Here is a 14,671-nt window from a genome sequence, read left to right as displayed (position 1 = left end):
CCAAAGTGGGGTCTCATTTACTAGGGGTCATGAGTTCAAGGTGAGAGGGGAAAAGTTTAAGGGAGATATGAGTGTAACGTTCTTTAAGCAGAGGGTGGTGGGTGCCTGGAATGCGTTGCCAGCGGATGTGGCAGAGACAGGCACGATAGCGTCATTTAAGATGTATGAATGGATAGGAAGCAGAGGGATACAGATCCTTAGAAAATAGATTTAGATAGAGCATCTGGATCGGTGCAGGCTTGGAGGGCCGAAAGGCCTGTTCATGTGCTGTAATTTTCTTTATCCTTTATCACTCCCTGCTGGACTGCTCAACTCCAGGCAGTCCTGTCAGCAGTGCAGATTTTCCATGCATTGACTCTGATCCCTGTCAACCTGAGGTCTCGTTTGCAGACATTGTATCACAGACATGGATGACCTGTTAATCTCATGCCAATAGCAGGCCAGCCGAAGAGCATGTCTTTAGGATGCACTATTGATCTGTTTGGCTCACGTTACTAGTCAATGAATGGCCATTGGCTCAAGACAGCCAACACTCTAGGAATGCTGGCACCTTGGTGACCTTCCATATTCACATAATGTTCGTCTGAGGGAGCAAAGGTGGAAGCTCTTCTGCCTCTTTCTTAGAGAAAGTGAGGACTGCCTTCATCTGACCTTCATCCCACTAGCTCCCGGGTTAGGGAGTTTGACAAGTGACGCGTCCTTGAACATTTCTTCCACCGCCTCCACCTCCAGGCCCACTTTTTCAATCAAGGTTCTCACCCACCCACCAAGGACCCCTTCACTCACCTTCAACACACCCCATCCACCTGGACACCCCGTGCTGGCCTGTTACCTGCCCTTGATCTCTTCATTTCTAACTGTCGCTGTGACATTGATCACCTCAATCTGTCCACTCCAACTTCCCATCCTCACAACGCAGAGCCCTCCGCTCCAACCCCAAACTCATCATTGAACCCACAGACAAGTGGGTGGGGGTGGGGCAGTGGCAATTTGGTGCACCAAGACTCCTGATGAAGGGCTTTTGCCCGAAACATCGATTTTCCTGCTCCTTGGATGCTGTCTGACCGGTTGTGCTTTTCCAGCACCACTCTAAACTTGTCTAGATGAATAGCTGAACGCACTGGATGCAGCAAAGGCTGTGGGCCCAAACCAGATTTCAGTTTTAGTAATGGAGACTTATGTTATAAAAGTAGCTGTGCCCCGAGGCAGGCTATTCCAGTACAGCTACAACAATGCCAACTGCCTGGCGATGTGAAAAATTATCCAGGTAGGTTGAGTCCACAAACAGCTAGGACAAATTCAACCTGACCAATTACCGCTCTGTCTACTCTAGATCATCAAAATTAATGGAAGGTGCTGTTGACAGTGCTATCAAGCATCACTTACTCATCAATAACCTGCTCATCGATGTTTACTTTGTGTTCTGCCAGGACCACTGAGCTCTTGCATTCTGTGAACCTAGTTCTGTGAAGTCATTACAACATTCTAACAGATGGAAGAAGCTGTTGCTGATTATGAAGCATTCAATATTTCATTGCTCTATCAAAACATCACAGTAACAACTTTCCTGTAGGAAGACGTCACCGTTGTAAATCATTGCCCTTACCTATCTATATTCAGCGGTTTGTCGAACCTGACAAGTATATAGTCACCAGCAATAGGAGTGATGCCCCAGAAGAAGTCCTCTCCCAGGTAAGCTTTGTCTAATGAATGACCTTGGTAAATTTTTAGAGATGTTGAAACTTCTGCAGGAGGATTAACGTGCATTTTGTGAAGTAAAGGCTTCATAAAATCTTTATCCTTTGGGAAGCAAAAAATACACCACAAAGTTTTAGTTGTTAAGTATAAACAAATCAATTAATAGCTTTGCAACATATACTGGAACACCTGCATACTCATTACTTAATTAATTTTACACACTAAAATCTGCATTTGCAAGAAAATTAGAATGTGACATTTCTTAACTGCTTCAAATCAATTCTCTTTCACTACAATTCCATTCTGTCACTTTATTCCAAAGTTAAATGTTTTGAGTGTTTTTGGGAGATTTCTACCATGAGAATTGCGGATGCCTTAGAAAAATTGCAAGTTGGTTTCCAAAAACATACAAGCAACATCAAGGGAGGAAAGGAAAGCCATAGTGAATTTCTTTTTGGAATATGTTGCAGGTGAATAAATGGCTGGCATTTGAATAAATTCTAGAGCTGTTTGCATTTACCAAAGGCTGTCATTGTCAACTTGCTACCATACTGATAAAGAAAGATTCTGTGGTGATGGAGATTACAGATTTAACACTGTTAAGACAAGATGTAGGTCATTAAATACATTAAAGATTAAACAATGGCCTGGATTAGAATATGCTTTGGACATTTGAAGGTTTTAACTGAAATAATAGATGACAAGATCAAAGCCTTTATTCTATGCCCAGCAATTTCTACCTTTTTGCTAATTTTTCAGATCCAAGTATCTGTTGAAACATGTTTCTGAGAGGGTTATCAGCAATCTAATATCTTATGTTACATTCCCATAATTTAAATCTTGGTGGTGACATAGCGGGGAACTCCTCACTCAATGCCCAAGTTACACTTCCCAGCACAGACAACAGAGAGCAAATCAGGAATATTGTAACAAGCCCTCAAATGGCTACTGAGATTGGCTATCCCAGGACTGATCTAACCTGGGGTCTTTCTGATCAGTTTGCTCAGTAACACATCTATTCAGGGCATGATCGTTAATGGGACTCCAACTATTCTACAGGGACTTGTTACAGACAATTTGCTGCCAATATCTGTTAATTTTGAAGCTGATGAACACCAGACACACTGTATCTGACCGAGCAAAATTACAGTACATAAGATCACCACATGGGAAATCTGATACAGAGTTGATATCAGAAATAGTCAAGTTGAAATGACACAGGGGTTAGTCTTGATATAATCCTGGTGTCACAGGGATACAACAATAGAATTGATTCTCCTGGTGATCTACTGAATTCCAAAACTCTGGAGAAATGATCCAATGCATTATGGGACAAATAGTAATAAAATAAATGCACCCCCTATAAATATTACAAACTGGACAGACTACAAGGCAGTCCATAGACTACAAGGCAGTCATGGGTTTCTGTTCATGAGTATGGTCATAAGTTGATTTGTACAGAAGTTGGAACACAACACAATACAATGTAAAATAGTCATTTGTAAGTATGAGAAAACATTTGCATGTTTTTTTATATTAAAATGGCATCACATTGGTAAGTACAAGTGCTCATATGTTAGATGTTTGTAAGTAAGGGACTGCCTGTATCCTACTTTAACTGTCAAAAAAATACCCAAGTTATAGTTTTTCTGCAAAACAACAAAACATTGTGTTAAAAAGGAAAGGTGCTTGCAATACAAAACATGCTCCCACCTCATTGGAAACACAGATCATTCTCCCTGGGAAATCATTCCAGTTCAGAGGTGCTGAGCAATTGAAGAACTCTATGTTCCATTTAATAACAGAAGTGGAAAATGCTGATTAGCAAGGACTAACTGTCAAGTAAAAGTGTATTTTAAAAATAGAGGGCGACAAGATCTCTGCCATTTGAAAGATGTTAACCTTAACCAGATAATAATGTCACTTGGGAATCTTTACTGTAAGGAATTGTAAGATATTAGTTTGATCTCATTGGAAAAGTGGTGACTCAAGATGACCTATCAAAATTTTGTAAAGATTGGGATGGGAGTTAATCAACCTGACATGGAAACTTCACTTCATTAGTAAAATAAATAACTACATTCAGTCAAAACATTTTTGAGCAAAGGGACAACACAGGGAATAATTAAATCAACAAGCATTTTGGAAGTTCACACATTTTAAAACTTTGTACTACGGCTTGTTAAGAGACATTATAATGTGGTCTGGTTAGGGCCAGGATTTTCCATTGGCAGAGTTCTTACAGCTCAATATTCTCAAACGAGACTTTTTCTTGACAGTTTCTTCCTGTCAATCAACATTTTCTGCTTTTACTGTTGACTAAAACATGAAAGAGTTCTTCAACTATTTTGCACCTTTTGACTAGACTGATAGCACAGGGACTGTGCTCAGCGTTTAAAATACTTATAAATGATAGATAGGAGAAGGCTAGCTTTGTAACATAGGCACTTTTCTTTTCTATCCTTTTATTTTGCATTGTTTTGCTGAAAAATCTAACTGTAGTTTTCTTTTACAGGCAAATTATTGAATTTAGCATTTCATAATTTATTTGTCACAGAATATGGGCATTGCTGGCTAAGGCAGCAATTCTTGCCTGTCCCTAATTGCCCTGAAGATGGGGGTGAGCTGTTTTCTTAAACTGCTGCTGTCAAATGGTGTAGGTTAAGAAGAGAGTTACAGGATTTTGACCCAGTGACAGTGATTCAACACTGATATATTTCTATGCCAGGATGTTGTGGGGCTTGGAGGGAAAGTTGTAGTACCCTTGCCCTTTTAGGTGCAGGAGTTTACAGGTTTGAAAGGTGCAGTTAAATGAACCATGGTGAGATGCTGCAGTGCATCTCATAGGTAGCACACACTGCTGCCACTATGCATCTGTGGTGAAGAGAGTGAATACTGAAGGTGATGGAAGGGATGCCAATGAAGTGGGATGCTTTATCCTGGGTGGTGTTGAGCTTTTGAGTGTTTCTGATGCTTCATCCATCTCTAATTGCCTTTGTTAAGGTGACAGTGAGTCACCTTCTTGAACTGTTTCACTCCCTATGGTGAAGGTACATGTTATTAAGTATGGGGTTCTAAGGTTTTAACCCAGTGGCAAAGAAGAAATGATGATGTGTGTACAAGTCAGGGTGGTGTTTGGCAGAGAGAGGAACTTACAGGCACTGGTGTTCAATGCTTCCTCGGATTTATTTTCCACTGTGTGGAGCTCTGAAATTCATGAATTTCTGGTACTGAAAGTAAACATGGGGTGTTCAAGAAAGAAACAGAAACAATAAAGACTAGCACGGGTTTCCTCCCCAGGTCCAAAGAAGTGCAGCTTAGGCAGATTGGCCATGGTAAATTGTCTGTAGTGTTCAAGGATCTGTAGGCTAGGTGAATTAGCCGTGCAAAATACAGGGTTATAAGGGCAGAATAGGGGATGGGATTGGGAAGGAGGAAGCTCTTTGGAGGGTCAGTGTAAACACGATGGGCCAAATGGTAGGGGAATTAAGGATTATGGGATAATGCAAGTAGGAGGAACTGAGACAATGGATATATCAGCCATGATCTTAATGAATGGCAGAACAGGCTCAATGGGCCAAATGGCCTACTCCTGCTTCTCTTACTATGAATGATTTGTTTCCCCACTGTAGAGATTCTCTGATTCTTCTATGAGTCTACAAAACCAAAGGTAACTCTGCCTAATTTTAGGAGTGGCACAATGGCTCAGTTGGGTTTGATTCCACCCTCAGGCGACTGTCTGTGTCAATTTTGCACATTCTCCCCACGTCTGTATGGGTTTCCTCCAGGTGATCCAGTTTCCTCCCACAGACCAAAGATGCGCAGGTTAGGTGGTTTGGCCATGCTAAATTGTCCCATAGTGTCCAGGGATGTGCAGACTAGATGGATTAGCCTTGGGCCATGCAGGATTACAGGGATAAGATAGGAGGATGGGTCTGTGTGGGATGTACTTTGGACTCGATGGGCTGAATGGCCTACTTCCACACTGTAGGGATTCTAGCCTTTGTTTTTGTTAAATCTAATTTGTATGTATTTCTCCCTTTTTTCAAAAAACAAATACTCATGGTTTAATTGAATTTAAAATAAATTGAAATGCCAAAACTAGCAGCCTGAATGAAAGGTACTGCACGTAAGTTTGATCATTTGTGTTTAGGCTAAATGTTTATATCTTGCACTAATCTGTCAGTACAAATAAAGCATCCAAAACTGTGCCACACCGAGTACAGCCAAGTGCACTGGACCCCTCAAACTGAAAGCTCCTTTCCACTGAATGTTCAGCACAATCTGGTCTTGCATGTTATACCTGTCTCCCTGTGTACTATTGAAGTGCATGCTTTGACAGAATTGGCTTCAAATGTAACACTACAGTTGGCTCAAACAAAGCAAATCTCCAAGGAGGCAACACAGTTTGAGTGGACTGAGATTTAACAGCTCTACAACATGGGTTTCTCATCATGCTGATGCCAGACTGCACATGCATTAATAGAAGGCAGAGATCATTCTTGAATTGCAGGGATAACTCAATTTTATTTAAAACGAGCATAATTAACACTTACAACCCATTTCCCTTCAATTAACCCAAACGCTGAAAATGTCATGCTGTAACAGTAGATCAAAATGCTACTCACTGTTAATTTCTGAATTTTGCCTGCCAGCGAAGAATGCAGCCCAACATGCTGAAATAGGGATGGTCTGAATCGAATCCTGATGTTAGACTTTTGCCGCTCGCAATGTTTCTAACAACACAAGTAAGTCTTGTTAGCTCTCTAACGAGCATTTCACATAATATTAATGGCCAAAGTTAAAGTTAGGCAGAGAGAAAACATTGCAAAAAAAATTAACTTCCTTTCATTCTTCCCCTGTTTGATGTGACAGTTTTTTAAACTCTGTGCAGGTTAAACGTATCCTTCTTCTTTTAACATCTACACACATCCATACAAAGAGTGATATAAATATTTAGTGAAAGGAGTCTGTACCACATGGAAGCTTATTTGAGAAGGTTAGGGGTTATGCAATGGTGGTAGGCAAACCAAATTTAAAAATAATTGGAAGTGATAAAACGGAGAGGAGAAGTTGAGGGCTATTTTTTCAGAGATGTTTTTTTGAAATTCATTGACAGGATGTGGGCTAGACTAGCATTTATTGTCCATCCCTAATTACCCAGAGGACAATTATGAGTCAATCACACTGCTGTGGATCTGGAGTCGTATGTAGATCAAACTGGGTAAGGATGGCAGCTTCCTTCCCCAGAGGCCATTAAAGACCATTGAGACAGAGGAATTACATTCCTCAGATCAGATCGGGGATTATGGATATTGACTTTGTATATCAGGAAAGCTAGAGGGGGCATAGTCATAATTTACAGATTACAATATCAGAGGTATAATGAAGGTATAATTAATATTTTGAACCAAATGAAAATGCAAACGGGCATTGGCAAGATGCAGGAATGAACTGGAAAGTAGCAGATTGAATTCAATGTTAACAAGTGAGAAGGTTAAAATGGAGGTGGTGAACTAGATAGAAAGAAATAGTAAGGAATAAAAGAACAAAGGGAGGAGAAGTGACCGAAGGAAGTGGGGGTAGACTCACTTAAAGAATGAGGGAGGAAAATGGAGGGAAAAAAGGCAAGAGCTTGAGTAATGCAGGGTAGGAAAAAAGACAACATCATAAGCCAAAGCATAATATTTCATCAACACAGGTTATCATAGGGTCCATGCTAATGGAGAGTTACTACACAATAGACTTAGACGACTGAGCACTTGTGAGGACAAAACAGCTGAGAAAGAAATAAAGGAAACTTCAGATAGTGGAAGGTGAAATGCAGATGCTGAAGACCTGAAATAAAGCCTGTTGTACTGGAGAAACTCAGCAGGTCTGGCAGCATCTATGGAGAGAGAATCACAGTCAACGTTTTGAGTCCAACAGCTCTTCTTCAGAATTGAAGTTCCAGATAAGACTCATATTGATCTCGAAATGTTGACAGTGTATTTCTCTCCACAGATGCTGCCAGAGTTGCTCCTCAGCAATTTTTATTAGAGACTCATAGGATCATACAATATATAAGAGAGGCTTTGGTTAATTGAAGCTCATAGGACCACACAGAACAGAAGAGACCCTTTGATTAATTGAGCCTGCATTAACAAAGCAATTTTAAATCTACACTAATACTGATGAAGGATCCCGCCTGAAACATTGACTCTCCAGCTCTTCTGATGCAGCTTGACCTGCAGTGCTTTTTCCAGAGCCACATTTTGTTAACATCTGCACTAATCCCACTTTCCAGCACTTGGTCCATAGCCTTCAATGTTATGACATTTCAAGTATTTATCATTTTAAAGGTTGGGAGGTTTCCTGCAACAACTTCCCTCCCACGCAGTGTATTCCAGATACCCACCATCGTCTGGGTGAAAAAAAATGTTTCCTCAAATTCCCTCTAAACCTCTTGCCTTTCTCCTTAAAGTTATGCCCCTTTGTGATTGACACTTCAACGAAGGGAAACAGCTGCTTCTGATCTAAACACCTCAATCAGGTCTCCTCTCAGCTTTCCCTACTCTAAAGAAAATAACCCATCTTATCCTGCCTCTCTTGTTAGATAAACTGCTCCATCCCAGGCAACATCCTGGTGAATCTCCTCTGCACCCCCTCCAGCACAATCACATTCTTCATATAGTGTGGTGACCAAATTGCATATTGTACTCCCACTGTGACCGAACCAAAATTTTGTACATAACCTCCCTGCTCGTATAATCTATGCCATGACTGATAAAAGCAATTGTAAGCAGAATTGCATTCCAGCATACTCTTCATCCTTATAGTCTAGCGTATTGCTTGCTCTACATTTGCAATCAAGCCAATGGACCAACTCTGGTTTAATGGGGAGTGTAAGAAAGCATACAATGAACAGCACTATGCATATCTAAACATAAACTTCCAATTTGATGAAGCTACAACACAGAGGTATATGTAAACTAAACCACTGAAGAAGACTTAATCCAAGCATGCTCCAAAGAGTCAAATTGCAGAAGTGAAGTGAAAGTAACATCAAAGCAGCATTTGAATGAATGCATTATCAAGGGTGCATGGTTAAAACTTGAATCAGAGGAAAAGTGGTTGGTGTCATAGCTAGCACAATGGAAGGGACCAGTAGTCATTAGAGGACAGTCATTTCAGCCCCAGAGCATCACTGCAGGAATTCCACTGGGTAGTGTCCTATGCCCAATTGTCATTGACCTTACCTTTGCCTTAAAGTGATAAGTGTAGTGTGCTGATAAGTGGAGTGCTTAATTCCATTCTCAGCTCTTCAGATAGTGAAGCGGTCTATACCCCATTTTAGTAAGGACTGGATAATGATCAGTTTCAGGTTAATAAGTGGCAAATAACATTTACACTTGATATGATCATAACTAATGTTACTGCTGGACAATTCAGATCCTGGACTGAAATCATGTTTGATCATATTTTATTTTCCTCTCACTTAATGAGGTGACTGCTCACTAAAACGTAAACATACAATGCTGCAGATTTGGTTTTAATAATAAAACAGAAGTTTATTACATGAAAGTAAAGATTAAATAGAATAAACCATGCTCTTTAGACATAATACAACTTGAAAGACTTCAAAACATACAGTAAGAATACAACATTCCATCTAGTCCAACAGCAAACCATTAATGGTGCTCAAACACCAGAGGCAGAGTTTACTTCTCTATCATATCAATGAGTTTAATTTAATAGTTTCTTTCAGCTTCCAGTTTTGAGAGTCTGGCAAATTCTTCCTTGAGTATTTATACAACTGAGCTTAAACTTTCTCAGTTTCAATTAACCACTTTAGCATTCTAACCAAATACATCTGGTCTGGAACTTTCAAACTAAACCATTATACTGAGTTAACTTATTTCTAACTCTTCTGAAATAATTTCTTGCCCCTGGAAAACTGCATTCATATATCCAACATCAACCTTGTACAACCTGAAACTAAATCTTTCTAAATTATGGATATTTGCCTTGAGCAATAAAAAAAAATCACCCCTGATCCTTCTAACTGAAAACAGGCTAATGCTCTTCAATATTTATTCTGTCCACTTGTAAAACTCTCCCAAGGCAAATTCCCATTAGCACTCCAGAAACTCTCTCACGCATACTAATTAGTTAAACAAAAGCTCCAGAAATACCGTAATCATTAAACTCCCTCACGCACACAGACCAAAACCCACATCACTAGTTCAAAATTCAGACTCTACAATAAATTGTATTAAAATATATATAAATCACACACTGTACAAGTGTTGGGCAATTACCATCTCTAATAAGATGGAATCTAGCCAAATGTCCTTACATTCAATGCTATTACCATCACTAATTCACATAACATCAACATCCTGTGAGCAAAAATATAACTGGACCTGCCACATAAATACTGTCAGGTTGTAGGTTTGCTCACTGAATGGTGGGTAGCGAGCTCAGCAAGCAAACCAACAACCTGAGCTACAAACATTCTCCAAAATCTCAAAACATAAATACTGTTTACAACAACATGCCATGGCTTGGTATTTGTGACTAGTAACTCATCTCCTGGGTCCCTCATTCTACCACTTAGAAAGCACAAGTCCCTGCACCACAGAAGTGTTAGGGTGCAGGAGTCAGTGTTTCAGCAATATCATGCCTGCACTGATTTTTTTTTACCCAGTTCCAATCTCCTATGTTTTCCCTCAGATCCCTGCACACCATTTCTTTCCAAATAATCATCCAATGAACTCTTGAATGCCTCAATTGAACCTGACTCCATCACACTTCCAAGCAGTGCATTCCATGCCCAAAAACCTCGCTGTGTGAAAAGCTTTTACTCAAATCATCCTTGCTTTACTTGCACATCACCTTAAATCTATGCCCGCTCATTAATCAGGAGTGTGTTATAATGCATTCTTTAGTGTAGTCCCAACAATACTCAAGAATCTCAATTCCATTCCATTCCATGTTATGAAGGTGTAGAAGTGTAGTATACCTTTAAGAGAATGAAGGACTTAGAGGTACAGAATACTTTTACGCCTTCATAACATTCCCACTTGATAGAATCCCTGTAGTGCAGAAGCAGGTCATTCAGTCTACACTGACCCTCCAAAGAGCATCCCACCCAGACTCAACCTTATTCCCTATAATCCTGCATTTTCCATGATTAATCCACCTGACCTACACATCCCCAGGCATTAAGGACAATTTAGCATGGCTAATACACCTAACCTGCTCATCTTTGGACTGAGGGAGGAAATCGGAGCACCTGGAGGAAACCCATGCACACAAAGAAAGAATGTGCAAACTCCACACAGACAGTTACCTGAGGGTGGAATTGAACCTGGTTCCCCGGCACTGTGAGGCAGCAGTGCTAACCACTGAGCTACCATGCCATCCCATCATCTTAATCGTTCACTCTCTTGATCACTAGTTCACCACTGCAGCCTTCTGTATGTCTACAACATGCATTACTTTTTCAACGGAACTTTGAAACACACAACCACTACTACCTGGAAGTACAAGAGCAGCAACAGCATGGGAACACCACCAGCTGAACATTCCCCTCAAGTTGCACCCTGTCCTGCCTGAGAACTATTATGTTCCTTACTGGGTCAAAATACTGGTACAGCCTCTTTTCTAGCAATGGAGTTTGTTTCAGTACACAGACTGTAATAGTTCAAAAAGAATATGCATCACCACATGGACAATTAGAGATAGGCAATAAAGCTTAATTTGCTGGTGACGTGAACATCCTATGAATGAATTCAAAAGAGTTATAGCAACAATATAGCTATCAGGTCCATATGCTACTGATCATGACATGCACATTCTTCTCTCCACTACTATAGCTCTGACATATAATCTGTTTTAGTAACACTAATGAATATACATTTCTAAACAAACAATTAAACTGTCTACATCTCCAAACATAATTTTCTAATCATCAATACCATAACTGTTGATTGCCCAAATTAACCCCATTAAACTGAATAGGCAAATATACTTTAAAAGCTTCCAATCAGATGTATTATACACATTTCTTTTTGGTGCTGTGGTTGCATGCAGACGGCTCAGCTTCTGACAAATTGTTTGAGGATCACTACAAGGACCTCTTTACTGAAGTCAAGTTTATGTTTAACTAAAATAGAGTATAGATTAGCTATCCTGTTCATCTAAAAGGTCTACAGTGTCAATACTTCTGCGTTGAACTCAATCATTTTAAATACACCAATAAAGTCATAGAGTCAAAGATGTGCAGCACAGAAACAGACCCTTCAGTCTAACTCGTCCACGCTGACCAGATATCCCAACCCAATCTAGTCCCACCTGCCAGCACCTGGCCCATATCCCTCCAAACCCATGTACACATTGGTTAGGCCACTTTTGGAATATTGTGTGCAATTCTGGTCTCCTTCCTATTGGGAGGATGTTATGAAACTTGAAAGGAGTTCAGAAAAGATTTATAAGGATGTTGCCAGGGTTGGAGGATTTGAGCTATCAGGAGAGGTTGAATAGATTGGAGCATTGGAAACTGAGGGGTGTCCTTAGAGGTTTATAAAATCATGAGGGGCATGGATAGGCTAAGTAGACAAAGTCTTTTCCCTCATATACACATTCAAATGCCTCTTAAATGTTGCAATTGTGCCAGCCTCCTCCACTTCCTCTGGCAACACATTCCATACACGTACCACTCTCTGCGTGAAAGGGTTGCCCCTTAGGTCTCTTTTATATCTTTCCCCCAAGCCCTCTAATTTTGGACTCCCCCATCCCAGGGAAAAGACTTTGTCTACTTAGTCTATCCATGCCCCTCATGATTTTATAAACCTCTAAGGACACCCCTCAGTTTCCAATGCTCCAATCTATTCAACCTCTCCCGATAGCTAAAATCCTCCAACCCTGGCAACATCCTTATAAACCTTTTCTGAACTCTTTCAAGTTTCATAACATCCTCCCAATAGGAAGGAGACCAGAATTGCACACAATATTCCAAAAGTGGCCTAACCAATGTCCTGTACAACCACAACATGACCTCCCAACTCCTGTATTCAATACTCTGACCAATAAAAACATACCAAACGCCTTCTTCACTATCCTATCTACCTGTGACTCCATTTTCAAGGAGCTAATAACCTGCACTCCAGGGTCTATTGGGATTAAAAAGGAAAAAAAGCCTATTTTACATATATACACGAATATGGAAACATAATATTGATAAGTGATATTTTACACAGAAAATTAATGGCACAAGATATACCATTGATCCATCACTTTTATGCCACTTCTGCTGCATGATACATTAGGTATTGTTTCTCCACAAAAGTCCAAGAAAATGTTGTAATTTTAAAGCATTTTTAACATTAAGAATCATGCCCATTTTTTCCACACATGCATTTGATTTGATGGCAAGGATAATAAATGTGCTGTACATGGAGCCTGTCTTGCAGTAAGAAAATCTCAGTGGTTGTACATCATATACTTAGATAACAGGAGGCATACATATCCATTTTGCTTTTATTATCATACATATGCATTAATCTCTGATGAAGCTTCATACTGTTTTCAAACTGCTTTATTTTTCTGAGTATGTGTGCTGCCAGAGACCTGTCCAGTCTTTCAAGGTGGAGCTGCTAGACTACAAATTTCTAAGACAGACACAACTCAAATTTCATCACCCATGGGATTTAGGACACAAACTGTGGCAAGGGACAGTTTTGCAATTGATTCTCCAATAATTTGCACTTGTCACAGAAAAAAAAGAAAATTATCCCCATTTGGCAGTAAATTAATCTTGAATCCTATGTTATGACCTACCTTTGTCTAATATATCATAGAGTGATAGCACTCCTATAGAGGCCATTCAGCCCATTAAGTCAGTACTGACCCTCCAAAGTGCATCCCACAAACACTCAACTTTCCCTTCCCCACCCTATCCCTGTAACCCTGCATTTCCCAAGGTTAATCCACCTAGCCTGGACACTATAGGCAATTTAGCACGGCCAATCCACCCTGACCTGCCCATCTTTGCACTATATGTATATAATAAAAGTGAGACTTTTTCATTAGTGTAACCATATGATTTGCTCTCTGGTCGTAGTCTTTCCTACAAAAGGAAACAACCTTTCCACATCTATCCTGTTGAGTCCCCCAAGAATCTTGTATGTTTCAATAAGGTCTCCTCTTATTCTCTGAAATTCTAATGAATACAAGCGCAACCTACTCAACCTATCGTCATTTGAAAGTCCCTCCCTACCCAGGACAAACCTTCTCTGGACTGCCTCCAATGTTAGCATATTTTTCCTGAGGTAAGGGGATGTTCTAGCAGCATTTCAGCTGTGGTCTGATTGGTTGTCTAGTATAGTTTTATTAAGATCTCACAATTTTATATTCTGTTCCCTTTGAAGTAAAGGCAATGCATTTCTTCTGTCTTCCCTACTACCTGCTGAATATGGATCAAGCTTTCTTTTGTGATTTATTCACTAGGACCTCCAAACATATCTGAGCTGCAGCTTTCTACAACCTTTCTTCATTGAAATAATATTCAGATGTCCTATTTTCTTGCCCAAATGCATACCTTCACATTTTGCACATTATATTCAATCTGCTATATTTATGCACACAACTGAACCCTGCTTATATCCCTCTATAGACTCCTTGTGTCATCTTCACCATTTGCCTTCCCAGGGAAGACTGTGACATAGTCACTGGATTAGTAATGCAGAACCCCGGAGTAGTATGCTGTGAGCTGAAAATGTGTTGCTGGAAAAGCGCAGCAGGTCAGGCAGCATCCAAGGAGCAGGAGAATCGACGTTTCGGGCATGAGCCCTTCTTCAGGAATGAGGAATGTGTGTCCAGCAGGCTAAGATAAAAGGTAGGGAGGAGGGACTTGGGGGAGGGGCATTGGAAATGCGATAGGTGGAAGGAGGTCAAGGTGAGGGTGATAGGCCGGAGTGGCGGTGGGGAC

General features: G+C 40.3%; 1 protein-coding gene across 4 annotated transcripts in view; it reads right to left on the bottom strand.

The window, feature by feature from the left end:
• The window catches only part of mgat4a (alpha-1,3-mannosyl-glycoprotein 4-beta-N-acetylglucosaminyltransferase A), a 274,570-nt gene that overhangs the window by 30,250 nt on the left and 229,649 nt on the right, over positions 1 to 14,671 (bottom strand). For all 4 annotated transcript variants that reach the window (XM_043692232.1, XM_043692233.1, XM_043692234.1 and 1 more), the window contains exons 10-11: positions 6,327 to 6,434; positions 1,607 to 1,800 (exon numbers count right to left, since the gene is read on the bottom strand). In XM_043692232.1, the coding sequence (XP_043548167.1) occupies positions 1,607 to 1,800; positions 6,327 to 6,434 (302 nt within the window). The remainder of the gene's footprint in view (positions 1 to 1,606; positions 1,801 to 6,326; positions 6,435 to 14,671) is intronic.

Source organism: Chiloscyllium plagiosum, chromosome 6 (assembly GCF_004010195.1).
Source record: "Chiloscyllium plagiosum isolate BGI_BamShark_2017 chromosome 6, ASM401019v2, whole genome shotgun sequence".
Lineage (NCBI taxonomy): Eukaryota > Metazoa > Chordata > Chondrichthyes > Orectolobiformes > Hemiscylliidae > Chiloscyllium > Chiloscyllium plagiosum.
The sequence above is the reverse complement of the archived record's forward strand: the minus strand, read 5'-3'. Positions and strand labels throughout refer to the sequence as shown.